Raw genomic sequence first — 18,087 nt, 5'->3', positions numbered from 1 at the left:
AACCGCGAGCTCTAATTTTAAATGGCACTCAGCAGATTAGCTTATAAATGGCGTCCATTGTACCTAAAGATGGAAAAGAATATAATGTTAAAGAATTGACGTGGTTATGGGGGCTAATTTTTGGGCGAATTCTGATGCTAGGTTAGCGATGAAAACTTCGTGGTTTCGCTCTCAGCATTTGCAAATGGGAAAATTCCTAACAAATTTGAACAATTTAACTAAGAAGTGCCACAAAACTAAAAAATCTTTGTTGCCCCATAGTACGTCGTGTCGTGACCAGCAATGTTAAAAACGTCATTATAAATAGATTACCTTCTTCCAAATAATTTGGAAGTGTAGAGGCGCAAACTAAAAACTCCTTAGTGTTCGTTCACTTAGGTACACAGTTTGACTAAGTGCCCACCCACCACAGAAAAGTAGATCAAAACCTTGTGAGAAGCTTGGTCTACCGTGAATTATGCCATCAACAATTTAGACGATCTGATAGTGACCTCTCCAAGGTAGCTTTTATGATGAGTAAGCTAAGAAATCACAAAGGTCACTTTAACCTTCGCGTTCGGATGCCAGTAACTCATCATTTCAGATTTTACAGCGCCAAATACCATTTCCATAAGTTTTCTTAGAGTTCAGCCTGCAATTTTTTTAGTTCAAGAAAAATTACTTTTCAGTTCTTGCTTTTATTACGTATTTTAACCTACCATCATTATATCCGCAACTTTAAATGCTTTTATTTCATAGCCCTATCTTGGCAAAGATGATCGTCAAAATATATTTTGAAGTGTGTCTATGCTTTGAATTTTGTAATTAAAAGTAAGAGTGGCCTTTTGCATGCATATTTCAGCTTTGCTACACATTAGTACATTGCTTATGAAGTTCGTTTATTCATTTAAAATACCTTAAATGACCTTACATGCTTCATCCACCCAATGATTTACGCACGGGGTGGGCTTTGCTGCGATAATTTGATTGGCGCTGCTCGATTCTCCAGGTTTCTCCGGCCCTTTTATTGTAAGTTTCTTCCGTGTGTTGGGGACTTCTTCTTCCCGTTTTCTAGGCTCGAGTATGCTCTCATTCACAGCATCGTGCATTTATTTTGATTAAATCTTCAAAATCTTTGATTGGTCTTTGTATGTTATAATTTTCAAAATATTATTCAGTTTGCATATTTAGCTTTCTAGAAGTGTGCTCCTTAACTTTACGCATTCTAAGCAGTACTTCATTTTTTGTAAAATTATGAAAATTATGGAAATTTGTGGAAGCTTGTTGCACTTATGGTGATCCTAATTAAAAATTTCTTGTTTTCCTAGATGACGTCTCCGTCTACCAGTTCTAGTGGCTCACCCAAACCAAGTCGGCAGTATAACCAGCAGTTTCAAGATGCTCTTCACTACCCTAAGCGTTCCTTTTATGGACTTGAGCAGCGCCTCGTCAACGTCTCCGACGAGGATGGGTCAGATGATGAACCACATCGGCGTTTGCCCGTAACAACAGGAAACCTGAACAAGTGGACCAACATGCTTCATGGATGGCAGGAGCGTTACTTTGTACTGAAAGATGGTGTCCTTAGTTATTTTCGCAATGCTGATGATGTTGCTGGGGGCTGTCGTGGAGCCATTCGCCTCAAGAATGCTCAGGTTCAACCTCACCCCTATGATGATTGCCGAATTGATGTACGTTAAATTAGCTATGCTGACCAGTTGGTCGGATTTTTCCGGTGTTTTTATGTGCGTACGCATGCTGTGCAATTTAACGTTTGGCTGACTAAAAATTGGCGTTTGTCGTCCTTTTATATGTTTACACTTTTCAAATGTCAAATTCTGATATGTTTCAGTCCACCTCTAGTTTGAACTATCTATTCAAATAGGATAGCCAATACTTTAACAACACAAAAAACCTCTTTATCTTAATGCTAACTTGAGTTTACTTTGCTGCCACTGTAGCTGGTACAAATTTAGTAGTCAGAAATTGGAACTATCTGAGGCTCACGCCTTTGTAATGCCCAGTTTGAAACCTTGCCTATCGCTCAATTCTTTTTTAACGTTGTCGGTCACCGTCGCATTTATTTGTAATGCGGCATTGTGAATTAGCACGGGAAATAAGCCGTATATTATTTATTTATGCTTAAGTATGAATTCAGGAGTCGTTCTTTTACCGTATTACATGAATACGGTGCTCCATCAATTAGTACGATGCGTTTTTCTGGGATTGTGTAATTTAGCCTAGCAGTTAAACCGTATGTGACTTATGAATTTCTTGCACTACTTAAAGTTAGAAATCCTGTAACTTGACCTTGTGACGAGTACGAAAGCCATAATTTTAGTGCTGTATCGTTCTTTCCTTGCATTTTCGTTTGATTCTGTAATTTGCCTTAGGACTGGCAAAATGAAGTAGATGTATGGACTTGGGCTAAGTTAGAGCCAATTTAGCAACATCCCTAAATGTTCATGATGATATGATAGTCAAGTTGCTCCAATTGTTTTATCGATCTTTCATAGGTGAGTCTGGGAGACTCCACTTGGTACTTCCGCTGTCCCTCAGCTCAGTCTCGGCGGCACTGGGTGGAATGTATCGAAAAGCATCGATTAGCAGAGTCAGGCTATAGTTCGGAGCAGGCCCTGACAACGGAGAGCTCTCTTCTCTCCCTCAATTCGATCACCTCGGCCTCCAACCTCGGCGGTTCCGGGCTTCTCCGTGGACAAAGTCTTTTCGATGGAGTTGCCGAGATCGAGAGCCTCAAGTGAGCTTAAAGGCTTCCCATACTTGGTTCATAAATTGCAGGCTTTAGCGGGTCTCCGTTCCTGCCTCTTACAGCTCATCCATGTTTAATCTCTTGATAAGTTGGTTTATTTGTTGCATCTTTCTGCTCCTCCTTATTATGAAGAGGTTGATTAAATGATCCATGAGCTTTCATGCCAAATGCCACTGCAAACGTCCATGCAAGTGAGCACGCGCAAGATTTTTTATGTCTTTACACGTGATGCAGCTTGCACTCAACTCACAGTGTGTTCACGTAACTGGGTTAAAGGGTTGGGTCTGTGAGACATGGAGTTTCACTTGGCACAAGGCAGAGGCGGTATCACTGTTGATCGGCGTCCTAGTGTTCACTTTTATTATTTAATTTGGTGAAAAAGTCCCCGTTTTTGTATGTAGGTAGCTGGTATTTCTTGCTGCAATGCCTCACGCCATCGCTGGCAAAAAGTTGCCGCAGCGGGTAGTCATTATTAGCAGTCAATGCAATAGAGTTGCACATACACACGTATTGACGCACACAAATCCACAGAGATCTTTTGTAGCTCCTTTTTCTAACGTTTCTAGCACTGTCACGGTAGGTGATTTCGCGTCTTTCTCCCGCTCTATTTATCCACCTATCCATCCATCCATCCATCCGTCTATCTGATTTTTCAGGAAATTTGCACTACCGGCATTTATTCGATTAGTTCAGGGTCATGGGCATCTCTCGCGCAGATATGGTTTTTTATCTGATGCCCTTACCTGTATTTTCTTGATCCTGGAAAATTAAAGTGCACACACGCGCAAATGGGGGTGGGTATATAAACTAGTGCACACACACACACACACGGATCGAATTGTTTCCCAATTTCATTTTGACAGGATCCCCTCTGTATGCTTGTACAAACACCTCCACAACTCCCCCTAATTGTCAAGTTCTTTTTCTTCTTCAACTCTAACGTGACCTCACATAGGTTTTAACATGTATCTGCAATAAAAGTACTCTTTTCCTCCTCGTTTTTTTCTCTCCTTTTCTCTGCTTAATTGTTTTTTGGAAAATTAGTCGAAATCAGCCAATTTGTGGCAAACTTATTACGGTTGTTCTCTTGTGGTCCATCATTTTCCCTGAATTTTTCGTGTAGAATGATACATCATTGCTGCTACCCCTGAGTCCTTTCTCCTAGGAGCCGAAGCAAACAATAGTCCCTTTCGCATATGTACGAGTAGGTGTGAGGAAGGCTGAAAGATTGGTATCAGAAATGACTGAATGAACGGAATGCCATTGCTTCCAAGGCGTGGTGACTGAAATCTACGAGAGCCGTTACATTAGCGTCGTCATCTGTGTTCATCGCAGTTATTTTTACTGAGAGTCGTACCTTTAAATGTGAATGTATGCTGTACTTCTTTTTTTCAAGGCTGGAAGATATTTAGTCCCAAAATTAGTGATTTTGGCTGTTTGATAGTTGCGACTTCTTTGGAAGCTTCATCACAGAGACTCATTGGCCCTGTGCAACATCAGGTGGGTCAATGCTCTTGCATTCACTGCGCGTAGAAACGGGACATTTTGATAAGGTTCATAACTTAAATTTGCTTCACGGCAGTGATACTCAAAATCCGCGTTTCTGCTTCGAGGAATTTGGAGGAGTGCTATTTCTAGAGCGTTCTCGTATGATTTCACTCAAATTGTCAGTTGCCTTACTGTGAAAAACAAGATTTGGATTATCGCCAAAATGCGGACGTTACTTCGACAGGCCTTCTGTTAAGTTCCTATGGGATTAGTCACACCCACTACACGCCTTCTTCTACGGTGCTTATTCGTACTCAGAAGAATAACTCATATTTGTTCTTCTAAAAAGCTTTTCTTTATCGTTACCTGTGTCATTCTTGGAGTCGCACATGAGAAATATGCGTCGCATGCTTCATATATTGAAGGCATGGGTTCGGATAAACAGATCTGTCTGACAGCTAACAAAAATGTTGTAAACCGAAATCTGCGGAGACTGAAGAACCCGTGTGGTTAAATTATTGCCTTGTTTTATTGCCTACCTCTCAAGTTGTATCGTAATGCGATTGAATCTCTGCTTTCTTGGTACCACAGGACAGTGCTATGTCAGCAGGCAGAGAAGATACTGGTCTACCTGGAGACTTGCCACCGAATAGCAGTGCAAGCTGAAGAAGCCGGAGGCTATGAACTTCTTTTAGAGTCCGCAGTGTTTGAGGAGATCCTCTGCCAGCTGCGTCGGGAACTGTCAACTTTACACGCGACTCCGCCTCATCGCATTTCCGCAACATTGGAGAAGACACCGCAACCGAGTTTCGAGGAACCTAACGCGGATACTGATGATAGGGACTCCCTTGTCTCGGACACGGTAAGTGGAAGTAGGAGAAAGAAAGTCTATACCTCTAGGTCTAAAGCTATTGTAAACATTGTGCGTTGGCATTAGCAACACCTTTGAGTCCTTTAACCATTATTTTCTTTAAGCTGAACGAGGAAGTAGTCACGTGATATAGGGAGGGTACTTGAGTTCATTCACATTTTTGTGGCTTTTAAAAACTGTGTTTAAGTTAAAATTGTCAATTCAAGTAGTATTAATGCATCTGTCATTAAACATTTAAAAGTGAGTTTTGAAGCCAACGCTTTACTGTACTGACTGGCGCCTCATTCTCGATGGTTACTGCCTCTAAAATATGAATACGTGCAACTTTTGGGTAGTCTGCGATTTACACTGGGTATAACCTCCTCAATAGCTGAAGCAGACATTGATGAGTTCCTAGCAGTACTGAACTGCTCGCTAGCATCTCCCTCAATGACATTTCAAATGTTGAGGTTCGAAATAAGAGAGCTAAAGCATCAGGTGTTGAATATATTTCATCTGCATTCTTCTGTGAAGAGGGAAGTTTTGATAAAACGGAGACATTCTTTGAGCAGTTTTCCCATTCGGGACCTGAGAGGCGTATCAGGTTTTGAAATATGTACTGTATTTAAACACGATTATTGTGGGACCCAAGAAAGTGTTTGCATTTATTAGTTCACGATCAAGACAATGTAAACAAAACCTTTTTTAATGTCCCGTATTGCAACCGTAGTTTCCAGTATTTTGAGATTATTCGAGAACTACATCTTTCCTTAAAGTTGGATTTTTGGAGCAATCACTGTTTCCAAGTCGCTCTAAAATATAATTCTGAATAAATGAATGAAATGAAATGTTTTAAAACTTTGGACTCATTCCAAGGCGGTATTTCTAGTGTCGACTGGAGACTGCAATCAGTGGCTAAAGTAATGAGACCTGCGAATCTCAATGTGTGGATTGCAACCAGTCCGATTTCCTAGTGTAGACTGAGCTAAAGGTGTCCTTACGATTTTTTTTCCCGGTGATACTCTCAGACGAGGGATTTGACGATATATCTACAAGTGTCTAGCATAGCCGATTGTCTTGGAAGGTGAAATGTTAATGTCTGTTACAACTTTAGAGCTCCGACGAGTTGATCTACTCTTCTCCCCTTCCTGGCGATGCCACACTGATGCGGCAGAACAATGGCCGTCCAATTCATACAACCGATTCCTTACCTGCTGTCTTCTTTAATACTTCTCCTGCGGCGCCTCGTGCCTCATCTCCCAAGACAAACGGTGTTGTTTCACCAGACTCTGGGGATGAGGGTACCAAGACACCGAAGGCTGGTTCTTCTTCACGTAGTTGCGGAAGTGGTGGTGGGGGTTTTTTTTCCCGTTTTCTACCCTTTCGTGGCAACCCCAACAGCAATATCAATGCCTCCGCTAATGCTGCCTTTCCGGGTGCTGCCAATTCCACTGTTGGAAATCAGTCCAAGTCATCGACTTTTTCGGTGAATTCAATTTATCTCGCGTTCGTTAACGCTTTTGTCTAGCTTTACACTGCACATGCTTTCGGCGTCAACTCATCTTGTCTTCATGTGAAAAGTCGTGCTCAATAAGCCTGTGGAATATGACGTGGAACAAATTTGAAATAACTCCTTCTCTACAACTCCCTTTCATTTATCGCTCAAGCCACAAATTCATTATTTCTCTCACTTTACAAATATGAACCTACACAAGCAAGCTTTCTTGCTGACACCTTGGCTGGCTCAAAGACCACCGAACGTTGGCTCATCACAACCCAAATGTTTTATTGTGTCGGCACGATACCGACTCCCTCCACTTTGTTTTGCATTCCAAATGTGATGCATTCTTGACTCAGTGAAGGATGTGGGGGTGGCGCATGCGCCCTACGATGATAGCGAATGTGCTGACGCGACTGATTCATATCACATATATGAACTGCAAATCGCTTGACTGACTTAACAGTAACGATTGTGCGAACAGCTGCGAAGAGAGGGCGAGAACATGTTGACGATTAGAGCTAAGGTTGATACTGCCTTCTCTCGCTTTCTTTTGTAGACACGATTGACAGATTTGAAGTTTGAAACTCTTGGATGAGATTTCTCCATGATCACTCAGTTCCACTATCGATAGTGATGGTATTTGCACACACTACCGGTGATTTCACTGCATTCGATGGATGCGTGTATCACCAGTGCTTGATGTCCATTCCATCAGAGCCAAGAGAAATTTTGCTTTTAACGCGGGATTATCCAATCCCTGTATAAAACTGGTGTGGTCTCGCTACCAGATGGTCATCTTATTTGTACGCAAAATTGGGATCACCGAGGCCAAAGAGGCCTTCAAAGTTTGATCATCAAAAGGGGTTGGTGAATCTACCCGTCCATCGGTGTTAGCTATTTATCTTTGTTCCGTGTTCCCAACATTTGCTTCTAGGGGAACGTCAAGGCAGAAGAGCTATCTAGACAGCCAGAATTACTGCAAATACCCTCTTGGAATCCAAAAACTGCCCCTTTCCTGACTGTTTTAATCTGATTCCTGGTCCTTGTCAAAGGCAGCAAGTGTGTAGTTCTTCAGTTGGTTTTGTATGAGCCTATTTTTTTATTTTGCCGATGCATGTCCACAGTTTTTCAATGACTTGTGTTTGTGTACCATGGCTTTGTCACGCAGATACCCTGGCCTCGGAGCGACGCTTGTGGTTGTGAGCACCTACCCCCTTGATTAAATCATTTACGCTACTGTACACACATTGGACGCATAAAACATAGGTCATCAGTCAAAAATGTGCATCTCATGGTATGTGAGGTCCATGTTTGGCACTGCAGTCCTTAAAAAACATTGCCTTTTTGTCATTTGCACCACGTGATGATATGTGCACCCCACTGATCGTTGAAGGATGACGATTTAGAATGACAGTGCACAGGGAACGTTTCCCCAACTCTAGAAAGCCTTGTTTGACGAACAGCTGTCCATCAGTTTTGAAATTTATGAAATTCCCTCCCAGAAATCTACACCTCGCATTTGAGCTTTCTGCTCATTCTAGAAAAGAAGAGTAGGAGTCGTTCTAAGTGATCTCATCCGCACGACAAGTTCCCCATCTATAAATGGCTTTTTTATCCATCTGAATTGTTAAATAACGCAATTCATATTGCGTGAAATGTGATATAGTAAATTTGTTTAAAATCACTGTTTTTGCTTTGTAGAACAAAGGCAAGAATAGATCGGAACCATCGCTCCGCGCCTCTCGAATGCATGACTTGGGCATTCTTCTCAATCACTTTGGTGCAATGTCCATTGAGTTTGGAACGGAGGTGAATCTCTTTAGGGTGAGTTACATGTTCATTGTTCCCTAATTAAGGGTATGACTTTGTGAACTCCTTAATAGCGGTAGCCTTCGGAGGGTCCTTGTTGTTAGGGTAATGCTGCTTGGCGCTCAGTGTAGCATTTCAGGGTACTAGACCGGAGTCCGAGGTAGACAGTTTGCATCCACTATCTTAACAGCAAACGTTTCAATGTTTAATTTGTTTGAACAGTTCTAATTAATTTGCCATCAGTTAAGGTATCATAGGACGCTCCAATCTCACTTCAATGCTGCAGATAGGGCACCCTGACTGCATTCCCTCATTCTATTTTGACGATTCACGCAAGAGCACTTCCATCACTTTTGCTATTCTGAGGTCCCAGCAGCATCGCATCTTTCAAATGGCATATTGACAGGGCGCAAGAAAAGCGGTCCATCCCTCTTGCTTACTACTCGTGCATTTCCGTCATTACAGAGCACATCCTCGGCCCTTCAATTAGCTCTCACTCGGACCATGGAGGTCTTCAATCAACGTGAGGAAACTTGGCGTCGCCGCCTTGAGCGCGAGACAGAGCGTCGACGCACTTTGGAGCGTCAACTGAAAACCGCACAGGAGGCGGCAGCTGCTACACGTCTCAACGCTACTCTTCTGACCCGTCGTGGTATCCAAATGGTGCCGGGCAAAGCCCATCAACGCAGTCACAGCCATGGCGGTCAACTCTTTCCCCAACTGTGCATGCCTCCGACCACCGCTATCACCGCCGCCGGTGCTGTCTCTACTTCGCCCGTTGCAGGTGGGAAGATGTTCATTGTTGAGGAGGGAGGTCCCGACTTTGCCGAGGGTGGCTCCGAATACAATGTTTGCGAAGAGCACTTCTATGACGCGATTGATGCGCAGATTGACAAGATGCACCGTGAGTGGCAAAAATATTTCATGTGATTGGCTGTGAGAATGTTCATGTGAGTGTGATAATCTGCCCTACTCTACTACGTTTCGCTGACGCAAATGCCATTGTTGACTTGGCTTTCTTCTGATTCGCTACTAATGGCTTTCGATTTGTTGGTTGGTAGATGACTGCTTCCTCCACTGCTTTTATTTGGGACTTTTGTGCCACCACAACAGTGCTTCTGGTCTTATTCGCCGCCTTTTCTTATTCATTCATTTAACGAAACTCACCTTCATTCCAGTGAACCACTCTACCCTTATTTGTTGTTTCACATTGTGAGGCGTTTGACAATCCTCCTACCCATGTTTACAATATGCTTTCCTTGTGCACTCTTGTACTTTGTAGTTCAGCGCCATCATGCGTTAAAGAAATGCGCACTTTTAGAGGGTAGTTGAGGCAAACATTAAGGTCCTGATGCCTTGTTGCTGTGGGTGCTCGTAATTGCTTCGTCCGTCTCATACTTCTTCTTTCATTTCTTTCCTTTTTGTCTGCTGACTGAGTGGGACGATTTGTAAATGATGGAAAGGCTGGATAGATGGCTGTGTGGATGAGTTGAGAAGGAAGTGGTTGGATGAATGGTGCGGTCCGGTGGGTATTCGGTTGGATGAATGAATGAATGGATGAATGGGTGGTGGTGGAATGGGAGATAGTTTGGATGGCTGAAGAGAAGGCGGTTGGGTAGAGGAGAGGGCCACAAATGAATGAATGAATGATAGGTTGAGGGGTTGGCTTCATGAATAAGTAGATGAATGCATGGAGAAGTGAAGTGAGTACATGATGGAATGTGAGGAAGGATGGGTGAGGGAATATCTTAAAACGCGATTGATGTTTGAGTTTGAGTTTGGCAGGGTATTTTGGTGGTTGAGAATACGAGTAAAGTGAGAGATGTGTGGGTTGTTGTGCAAGGTATTTAATGGTCCTAATGCGGCGCTGTCCTCTGACTTCCCTCTTCATAGAGGACGAAGCTTGTCTCATGGCACTCAAATCGGTGGGTGACAAACTGCGCTCTGCCGATGCCATGCCACCCAGTCACCCACTCTACACGGAGGTCGGCAAGATCTGCGAGGACCGGATGGGCATCCTCCGTGGTGGCTTTCCCTCCTCCATCGGCGAGGTCGGCAGCGTCAACAACGGGTGGACCATCCTCGCTAAGCAGGGCGACATGACCATCTATAATCGTGAGGTGGAATCCGCTGATGGCACCTATCTGGATCCGCTTCAGGTACGCCTCTCATTTTGCCAATGCTTTCGACTTACGACGAAGAAGGCGAGCATTATTGAGTTGCACTGATGTGAATGAAAACGAAGTACTAATGGGTGTCTAATCCACCGCTAATCCACACGTCACCACCACTTGTGGTCAGTCGTAGTTAATTTAGTGGTATATGTCCGTTCCCCCTGTCTCGAGCATTCCGATTGGTTGACACGGCAGAGAACACGGCTGATGCACATGTGTGCTCGTGCTGCAGCTGTTTCCATGTTTAGACAACATGCCATTGTCCAAACAATGCCTGAGCAGATGGCTGAGTAGACATATAGATGGAAAGATGGGAGTGTTGACTGCATTGGCAGGTAGTCAGTTAGTTGGGAGGCTAAACACACAATGGACTAGATGGAAAGATAATGGTTGGGTGGATAGACGTGCCCGGAATGGAGGAAGGGATGGGTGAATGAATGTGCAGAACTTCGGAATCGGCGATGTTTCCTTTCTTGGTGTCTGCACATCAAGGCTGATTTTTCATCATTGCTTTGTAGGCTGTGCACAAAGTTGCCAAAGTGACTGCACGCGAGATGTGTGAGGCATTCTGGGACGTGCAATATCGTCTAGACTGGGAGATCACAGTGGATCAGGCGCCCACGGTGATAGAAGTCTGTGGTGATGACACCGTCCTCCAATACCAAGTCAGTGCACTTTTGTTTGCGTGATAACAATTATGTTTCCTTGCATGTATTTGTATTGTCCGTCATCAGCACTGAGCTTTGCTTTAACTCTACGTACTCTTGAAATATTTGCCTCCACTTTGCAATAGCCATGTTTACAAATTCGCTAGCTTGCCAAATGCCTCGTGTTGGATATTTCAGGGTGAAGTTCACGTCCTTGCTTATTGTTGCGCCATTCTGTCCCCTCAACAACGATAAATGTTCTGCCAAATGCCAAAACGGAATTGTAGATGGTAGACATGAGCTGTCATTGAATGATTTGCTTATGGTTTTAGACGATGAATCTGTGCTCTCGCTTTAACAGTCGTTGCAAAATATTTAGTTGATTGACTAACTTGTAGCTACACTCATCGAATTGTTAATGCCAAACCGCGATGGAGGACATTCTTCACGGCTTTTGTTTGACAGGATATCTAAAATTTGTGGTGGTTTGATAGGTTAATGACTTTTACCCTTCCTTTCATTGAAGGCCTACAAACGCGTGTGGCCAGCCACCCAACGAGACTCGCTCTTCTGGTCACACATGCGTCGCCTTGACTCCACTCAATTCCCTGTTGACGAGGCGGTGACATCTGCGGGACTGGTTGTCCTCGACACGTGGATGGTGGTCAACTACTCCACCAAATACGGTGAGGAGCGCCTCCCTGCATCCGCTAAGACACCCTCCTTCATCCGCCTCGAGGTGGACGTGGAGTTGTTCTGCCAGACGTTGTGGCACCCTCCCACTCCCGATTTCGACATATCCACCCTGCCGGACTCGGCGCAGCTGCAGTGTCTGTCGCCAGAAGAGCAGAGAGCACAGTGGGAGGCGGTGGGTGTGAAACGAGAGGCGCTGCAATGCCGTCTTCTGTACGCCTCGCAAATCAATCCGGGGGGTTGGGCTCCCGCTGCGGTGGTTCGGACGATGGCGCGGCGTGAATATCCCCACTTTCTTCGGCGTATTAGCGAATTTGTGGTAGGGCACACGACGGAAAAGACGCCGAAATTCTAGACCTTGATTATCGTCAATTTTGTCTTTACTTATGCCTTTTGCCACTCCTCTACCCCATACATATCAATCCATGTGTCTGTCCATCTAGCTACAAACTGTCCATCGCTTGGTTCTCTGTATATCGAAATTGTGAAATTGTGTGTGTATGAATGATGGCCTTCGTTGTTGCGACTGCCATGACATGGCCACAGGTGATTGCTTGTGAGGAAAATTCATTGAATCGAGGCTAAAACTGGCATTTAATTTGCTGATTTACAGGTGTTGTTCCTGAGGTTGTACGGAAAACCCATGGCTAGTTCAGTGTTTAGCATTCTTCTTCTACCTGCGTCACTCTCCTCCTTCACACGTCTTCCAGTCAACTATGCTTAATCCTGCCACATAAATGATGGGAGAGTATACAAACTCTGAACCTATTCATTGTTCCACTGTCCACCAAATTTTACCAAATCCGATGGAGTTGTGTAGCGCGAATGACGATATGTGAGATGGTATTGCAATGGTCCAAATATTTGTTCAATTCTTGTTTTCGGTTGTGGGGATGCTCAAGGCTCAGCTTTTGTACAATGGTAGTGGACATGGCCTCCAGCCATGCCAGTAGCCTCCTAAAACCTCCTGTCTATCGCAACTCAATGCTCAACCCGAGCATTATGTCCTCCCTTCTCACAAATGTCTTGATGAGCTACATTGGTGGTGGAGGAAAGCGAAGTGGATTCTGAAGGACAGCTACCACGATTTCTATTACTGGATGATAAATGTCAACTTGACGGAAGGGCAACATATGCTGTGGTTGGTAGTATCTGTGATGAGCCCCAACAGTAGCATCTGCAATGAAGTCTATCTTCAACATCCACACCAGTTCCGTGTTCTGCAGGAAATGTATCAACACCTGAAGCAACATCAACTGTGGACTATGAGAAAACTTTGGCTACGGATCTGTCTGCAATGCCCATATGCACATGCCAATTCAGTGAACACGCCATGCTTCCTCCATCTCTCGACCAGCTGGTCAGAAGCTATATAGATATAGCTGGCCAGTGCTGAAGCGAAAATGAAGTGACAGGTAGGAAGCGAAGAGAAACCTTATGCATACAAAACTAGTTAAACCTACTCCATTTTAGCACTACTCTGTGTTTGGTCGGTGATAGTCCTACTAACGATGGCTATGCATAATAAGATACACATTTTCACTTCCACAATACACTTCCCAAACAGGGGGTAATTCCTCATCCAGCAGAAGTGCCAAGAGGTGTTGGTGACGCTGCATTCGGATATCTTCTCACTGGTACACCGATTCGATGACACTGACGCGGTTGCTTCGTGAGTGTTTGCTTGCAGCACCGACTCCGTTGTGATGGTGCATACGGGAGGTTGACCATGAAGGTAGCCTTGGACGACAAAGCAGATTTACTTGTCAGCTTTGCGCAGCTCATTGGAAGCCATCAGCACTCACTGATGGATGTGCTAACGCCATTTGTGGTGTTTGTCAAATGTGAAAAAATCAACGTATCAGCCTCGAAATACTCGAGTTTTGCGTGGCTACTCCTCCCTTGAAGCAATAATTGTGGTGTATAATGGAAAGTGCGTTCTCGTTTGCTTCCTCCTAACATGGTGGAATCAGTGTCACCCTGCAGATTGTGCTAGGACAAGTCACATTTCTCTCTTCCCATTTGTGTTTCGTTGTCTTTTCGTCACACGTCACGTCTTCCAGCCAACTATGCTTATTCCTGTCACATAAATGAGGTTTTTATGTCGACACTACATACGTATAACAATTGCTTTTATTTGCTGCCGAACATTTGAAAGGAATCATGCAGGGGCATGGCATGAGGAGGAGATTTGCTTAAGAAGTATGGTAGTATTTTGCATCGGACATACTCCGTCGACCACTAGCTATAATTTTCCTACATTTTAATCTCAACTGACTGCGACACAAATTCAAAGTGAAGTATTGTCTGGAAGTCAACAGAGCATGATGAATCTTCTGTTTCTCACTTGTGCATATTAAGCCATCCACGGCAGATGCCTTCCTTGCATGTCATGTCATCAGGATCTCACCATCGTCCTATGCCATATCGCTCATAATGCCACCAGGGCAGTGCTTGAAGCTATGCCATCCTATTTCTAAAAAAAGCATTTCAAACAAACAGAAGACCTAAAGGAGCAGGAGCAGTGCACTGCTTCCTTAGCCTGGAGGTGCAAACACTTTTCATCGAAAAAATCCCTATGCACAAAAGCTTTCCTTTCTTGTGCATAACAAAAACATGAGCACTAAAAAGAGATCTGTGATCTATTTCCAAAGTGGTACAAATCAGCAAATGGAGCCCTCTCGACATATTGTACCCGCAGTGGAGCACATCCTACAACCAGTCATCTCCCAGTCGCCATTTGCCTCTTCCACCCTCCTTTAAATTCCTTTACTCCTGCTATGTTTTATTCCATTTCGAACCCTATCAGGCAATTGTCAACTGCCAAATAAGTGGCGAATAATCCCTTGAAGTAGGAAGAGAAAAAATGTATCGCCTATTCTACAACGAAAGAATGTTCTCGGTTGGGTTTTAAGGTATCAGTTGTGTGTGGGCACTTTCTCCCCACTGTTGCAAAGGTCCTCCCTGTTTCTCTCAATGACGATTCACCCTCTCATCTCCGAGTTGCATCGAGTCGGGTAGATTCCAGGTCTACTCGCTCGGCATTCGAGGAGGAATTCCAAGTGACCAAGTGCCTTTGTAGTCACCACACATACGAGCACACACACACACGCAGCCAGTAGAGGCATGTGCAGGTGAAGTGATGGAGGCCTTGGAAGTGAGGAATAAGTAGTGGGCGGAAAGTGCGAGAATAACCAAACAGGAAATGGTTTGATCCTGTAACGGAAGTTGCAGGGCCAAACACATCCTTCATCAGTGGTCACTCAGTCAGTCACCCAGTAGGACTGTTTGAAAACAGGCGAACAACGTCACTTCCATGTAGCGCGTACAATAAGGCGACAAAGCAGAAGTGTTTGGAGCCCTTCCACATCCATTTACACGTGTTGGTGGAAACAAGCCGATGCGTATCCAGTTAGTGGTGGCGCAAGTCAAATGGTCCGTCACTCATTTCAAGTTGAAATTGCTGCTCGTTATTCCTTCACTTCCCATCTCCTATTGTTATGACCAAGGAGAGTGTTTTTGCAAGGCAGTGTGAATTTAAACCACTTTTGTTGGCGCAATTAGTCAAAGCAACAGCAGCAACAACAACAGCTGTAACAACCACGGCATGCAACCTAGTTGTGTAATGAACTGAGTTCGCATCCAACTCGGTTCGGAATGCAGACAACCCCGAGCCACATCGCATGAGGGCACAGAAACATCACAAACAAATGTGTATCTCCGTTTCCTCGCACAAACAAACCATGATATTTTGCATGAAGCTAGTGCAGCGAGCAACACCGAGATTGAGTGGAACCGAATTGTTTACTTGATACACGCAGGACGCCCAACCAACATGAAACGTCAGCTTGTCGGCTTTTGGATGCGTCTGCTTACCTCATTTTGCCACTGTCACTTATCAACAGGAGAATGAGCTCACCTCAATCGACAGCAAGTCAAAGTACATGGACCAACGTCCAGACGCTTTCCTACAACTTCTCCTTCTGTCATGCTTCTCATCTCAATGGTTATTTATAGAGTTTGTTTGTCCTCAGCCAGGGTCATGTCTGGAATTCCTTCGCTATCATCAATGCAGCTCATGCCGAAGTTGTAAAGCCTACTTTCCGGCCGCTATGCCGGTGTCAATGGCTGCAAAGCAGACAACCAACCCGACAAATTGTGCAAATGCAGGAATAAAGCATGTAATTGAGCAAACGGCGTTGGGTGCTGGCATTTCACTTCGCCGGTTCTGAGTTCCAGTGCCTCTGATGTGGTTCCTTTCGATTTGTGAATGCCTAAGTTGCATTCGAATGTTTCCTCACCATGCCAGCGCAGTTGGTCATTACATGCAGGTTATGGGCCGACATATCTGATGCTGGAGTCATGCGAAACAATGACTCCTCCAATGGTCTAAAGGACTGTCTTTACTGAACACATTACATGTCGTGGAGGTGGCGGACTGCAAAGTAGCCAGCATTTCCGATTCTATCAAACACGTGCTTCATCCACTCATCCGTGTCGGTGCTCGCGTATGTGTTTGCATTCTACCAGTGACCTTCACCTCACTTCTTGCTCCAGCCATCACAGGCCACCATACTTCATATTCTTCACTCACTCACACCTCATGGGTGTTTGGACTCTCACAGGCACTGGAATTTCAAGTCCTCCAGCCAGTCTCCATCGATACGATGCATTTGTCGTTGCCCTTCTCCAGCGTCATGGGATGCACAGCACCAATTCGATAGGGATAAACTTCTCAGTAATTTGGGTGGTCATTGTCATAAGGCCTCGAATCATCTCTGCTTCCTATCTCCTACTCCGCCTTCAAGCGTAACTCGCATGTCATGGATCACTCGCCATGGTGATGCCTTGGAGATAACAGAAGTGCATAACTGAGATGGGAGTTGTGAATGCGCCAATGCCGAGGAATAGATGGCACACCACTGAAAGCAAGGTGGAGACTGTGTAGTGTAGTGCTCACAGATTTCTCTGAAGCCGAAAGTGGACACTATATTTGGTCAGAATAGGTTTAGTCGACGCACAGTATGGCTCGGTGGCCGTTGTCATGTTCGCGAGGCCAGTCCACCCACTGGAGGTTCAATGACGGAGTCTCTCATTGGACTGTCACCCGAACCGAGAGTTACACGAGGAATCAAAGCGTCACAACAATCTAGCGATGCTTGTTGCAATTGTGTGTGGCTCTTCACTTCTACTGCACAACGATTTCGGAGGATTACATCCTGTCAAACCAACTGGACATTCGAAAGTGGGTACATTGTGAATGCCAGCAATAAACTTGTGGCAAACTTCGTAATACCCTCGGCCCACGCAGGCAGAAAGTGTTTGACAAGACAATCACTTGGATTGATCTAAATTTACCACCACCACCACCACTAGTAATCACGGCATGCCTGCGTGTTAGTCAAGCGGTAGTAACTCAAGTAGACGGGGGCGTGCATAACTGGGTAGTTGGTTGACACAATCCCGGTACACCTATTCCACTCACGCCGATCTATGCCGGTTGTTGGTGAACACACTCACTGCAGTGTCACATGCACGCGCACATCGAAGTTGGCCAAACGCCAATGCTAATTAGTGATTCAGAGGGTAACTGAACACTACCCAACTCCTTTTCATCAATTTGAGTTCCTACACAAACAACAGGCTGCACTTCGTGTAGTCGTAGGTATGAGAATGCGCATTGTTTCGGTTAGAGGACGAAATTTATTTCCAAGTGTTTGGCCTTCATGATTTGGAAGTTACAAGTCGTGCATCTCCATCAGTGGCCTTCAGAGAAATTTCCTTCCATCAGTTCCAATGCAAAACCTGCTCTGTTCATAAACGAATTTGGCAATTCTGTTCTTCCAGGACAAAAATTTAGTCACTGCCATTAGTTGGATAGACATTTGGCCTGTCATGCGCTGAAATAAACCATTCTCCTATGCTGGTGTATCTTGCTGCAGCATTGAAGGCGATTCGAGGCGCTTTAGTGGTGGCGTCGGTAAACGAACCCAATCCAAGTGCGATCTCATCCAATTTCATCATGGGAATAAGATATCCACTGCATTTGACCGGATCTGCAGGGACTACTAAAATATAGAGGGTAAGATGGCGTGTAACTCCGATACGCAGTAGATGGTGATTGAGCAAGATCCCTCTCAGACGCATCGCACTTCGTCTCAAACAACTGTCAGCTG

At 44.6% G+C, this 18,087-nt stretch overlaps 1 protein-coding gene across 1 annotated transcript; it reads left to right on the top strand. All coding sequences in view use genetic code 11, as the record gives it.

Annotated features, from left to right (window-relative positions):
- Positions 1-512: 512 nt before the first annotated feature.
- On the top strand, positions 513-12,266 carry EGR_09296 (Collagen type IV alpha-3-binding protein; the record flags this gene model as incomplete). The annotated part of the gene is made up of 10 exons (XM_024498545.1): positions 513-566; positions 1,308-1,670; positions 2,496-2,737; positions 4,829-5,099; positions 6,202-6,573; positions 8,290-8,412; positions 8,863-9,301; positions 10,291-10,556; positions 11,090-11,236; positions 11,745-12,266. 10 exons carry the CDS (start codon positions 513-515, stop codon positions 12,264-12,266), a joined length of 2,799 nt encoding a protein of 932 aa, XP_024347050.1.
- Positions 12,267-18,087: the final 5,821 nt, after the last annotated feature.

This window comes from Echinococcus granulosus (assembly GCF_000524195.1).
Source record: "Echinococcus granulosus chromosome Unknown EG_S00141, whole genome shotgun sequence".
NCBI classification, from domain to species: Eukaryota; Metazoa; Platyhelminthes; class Cestoda; order Cyclophyllidea; family Taeniidae; genus Echinococcus; species Echinococcus granulosus.
This window is presented reverse-complemented; position numbering and strand designations above follow the sequence as displayed.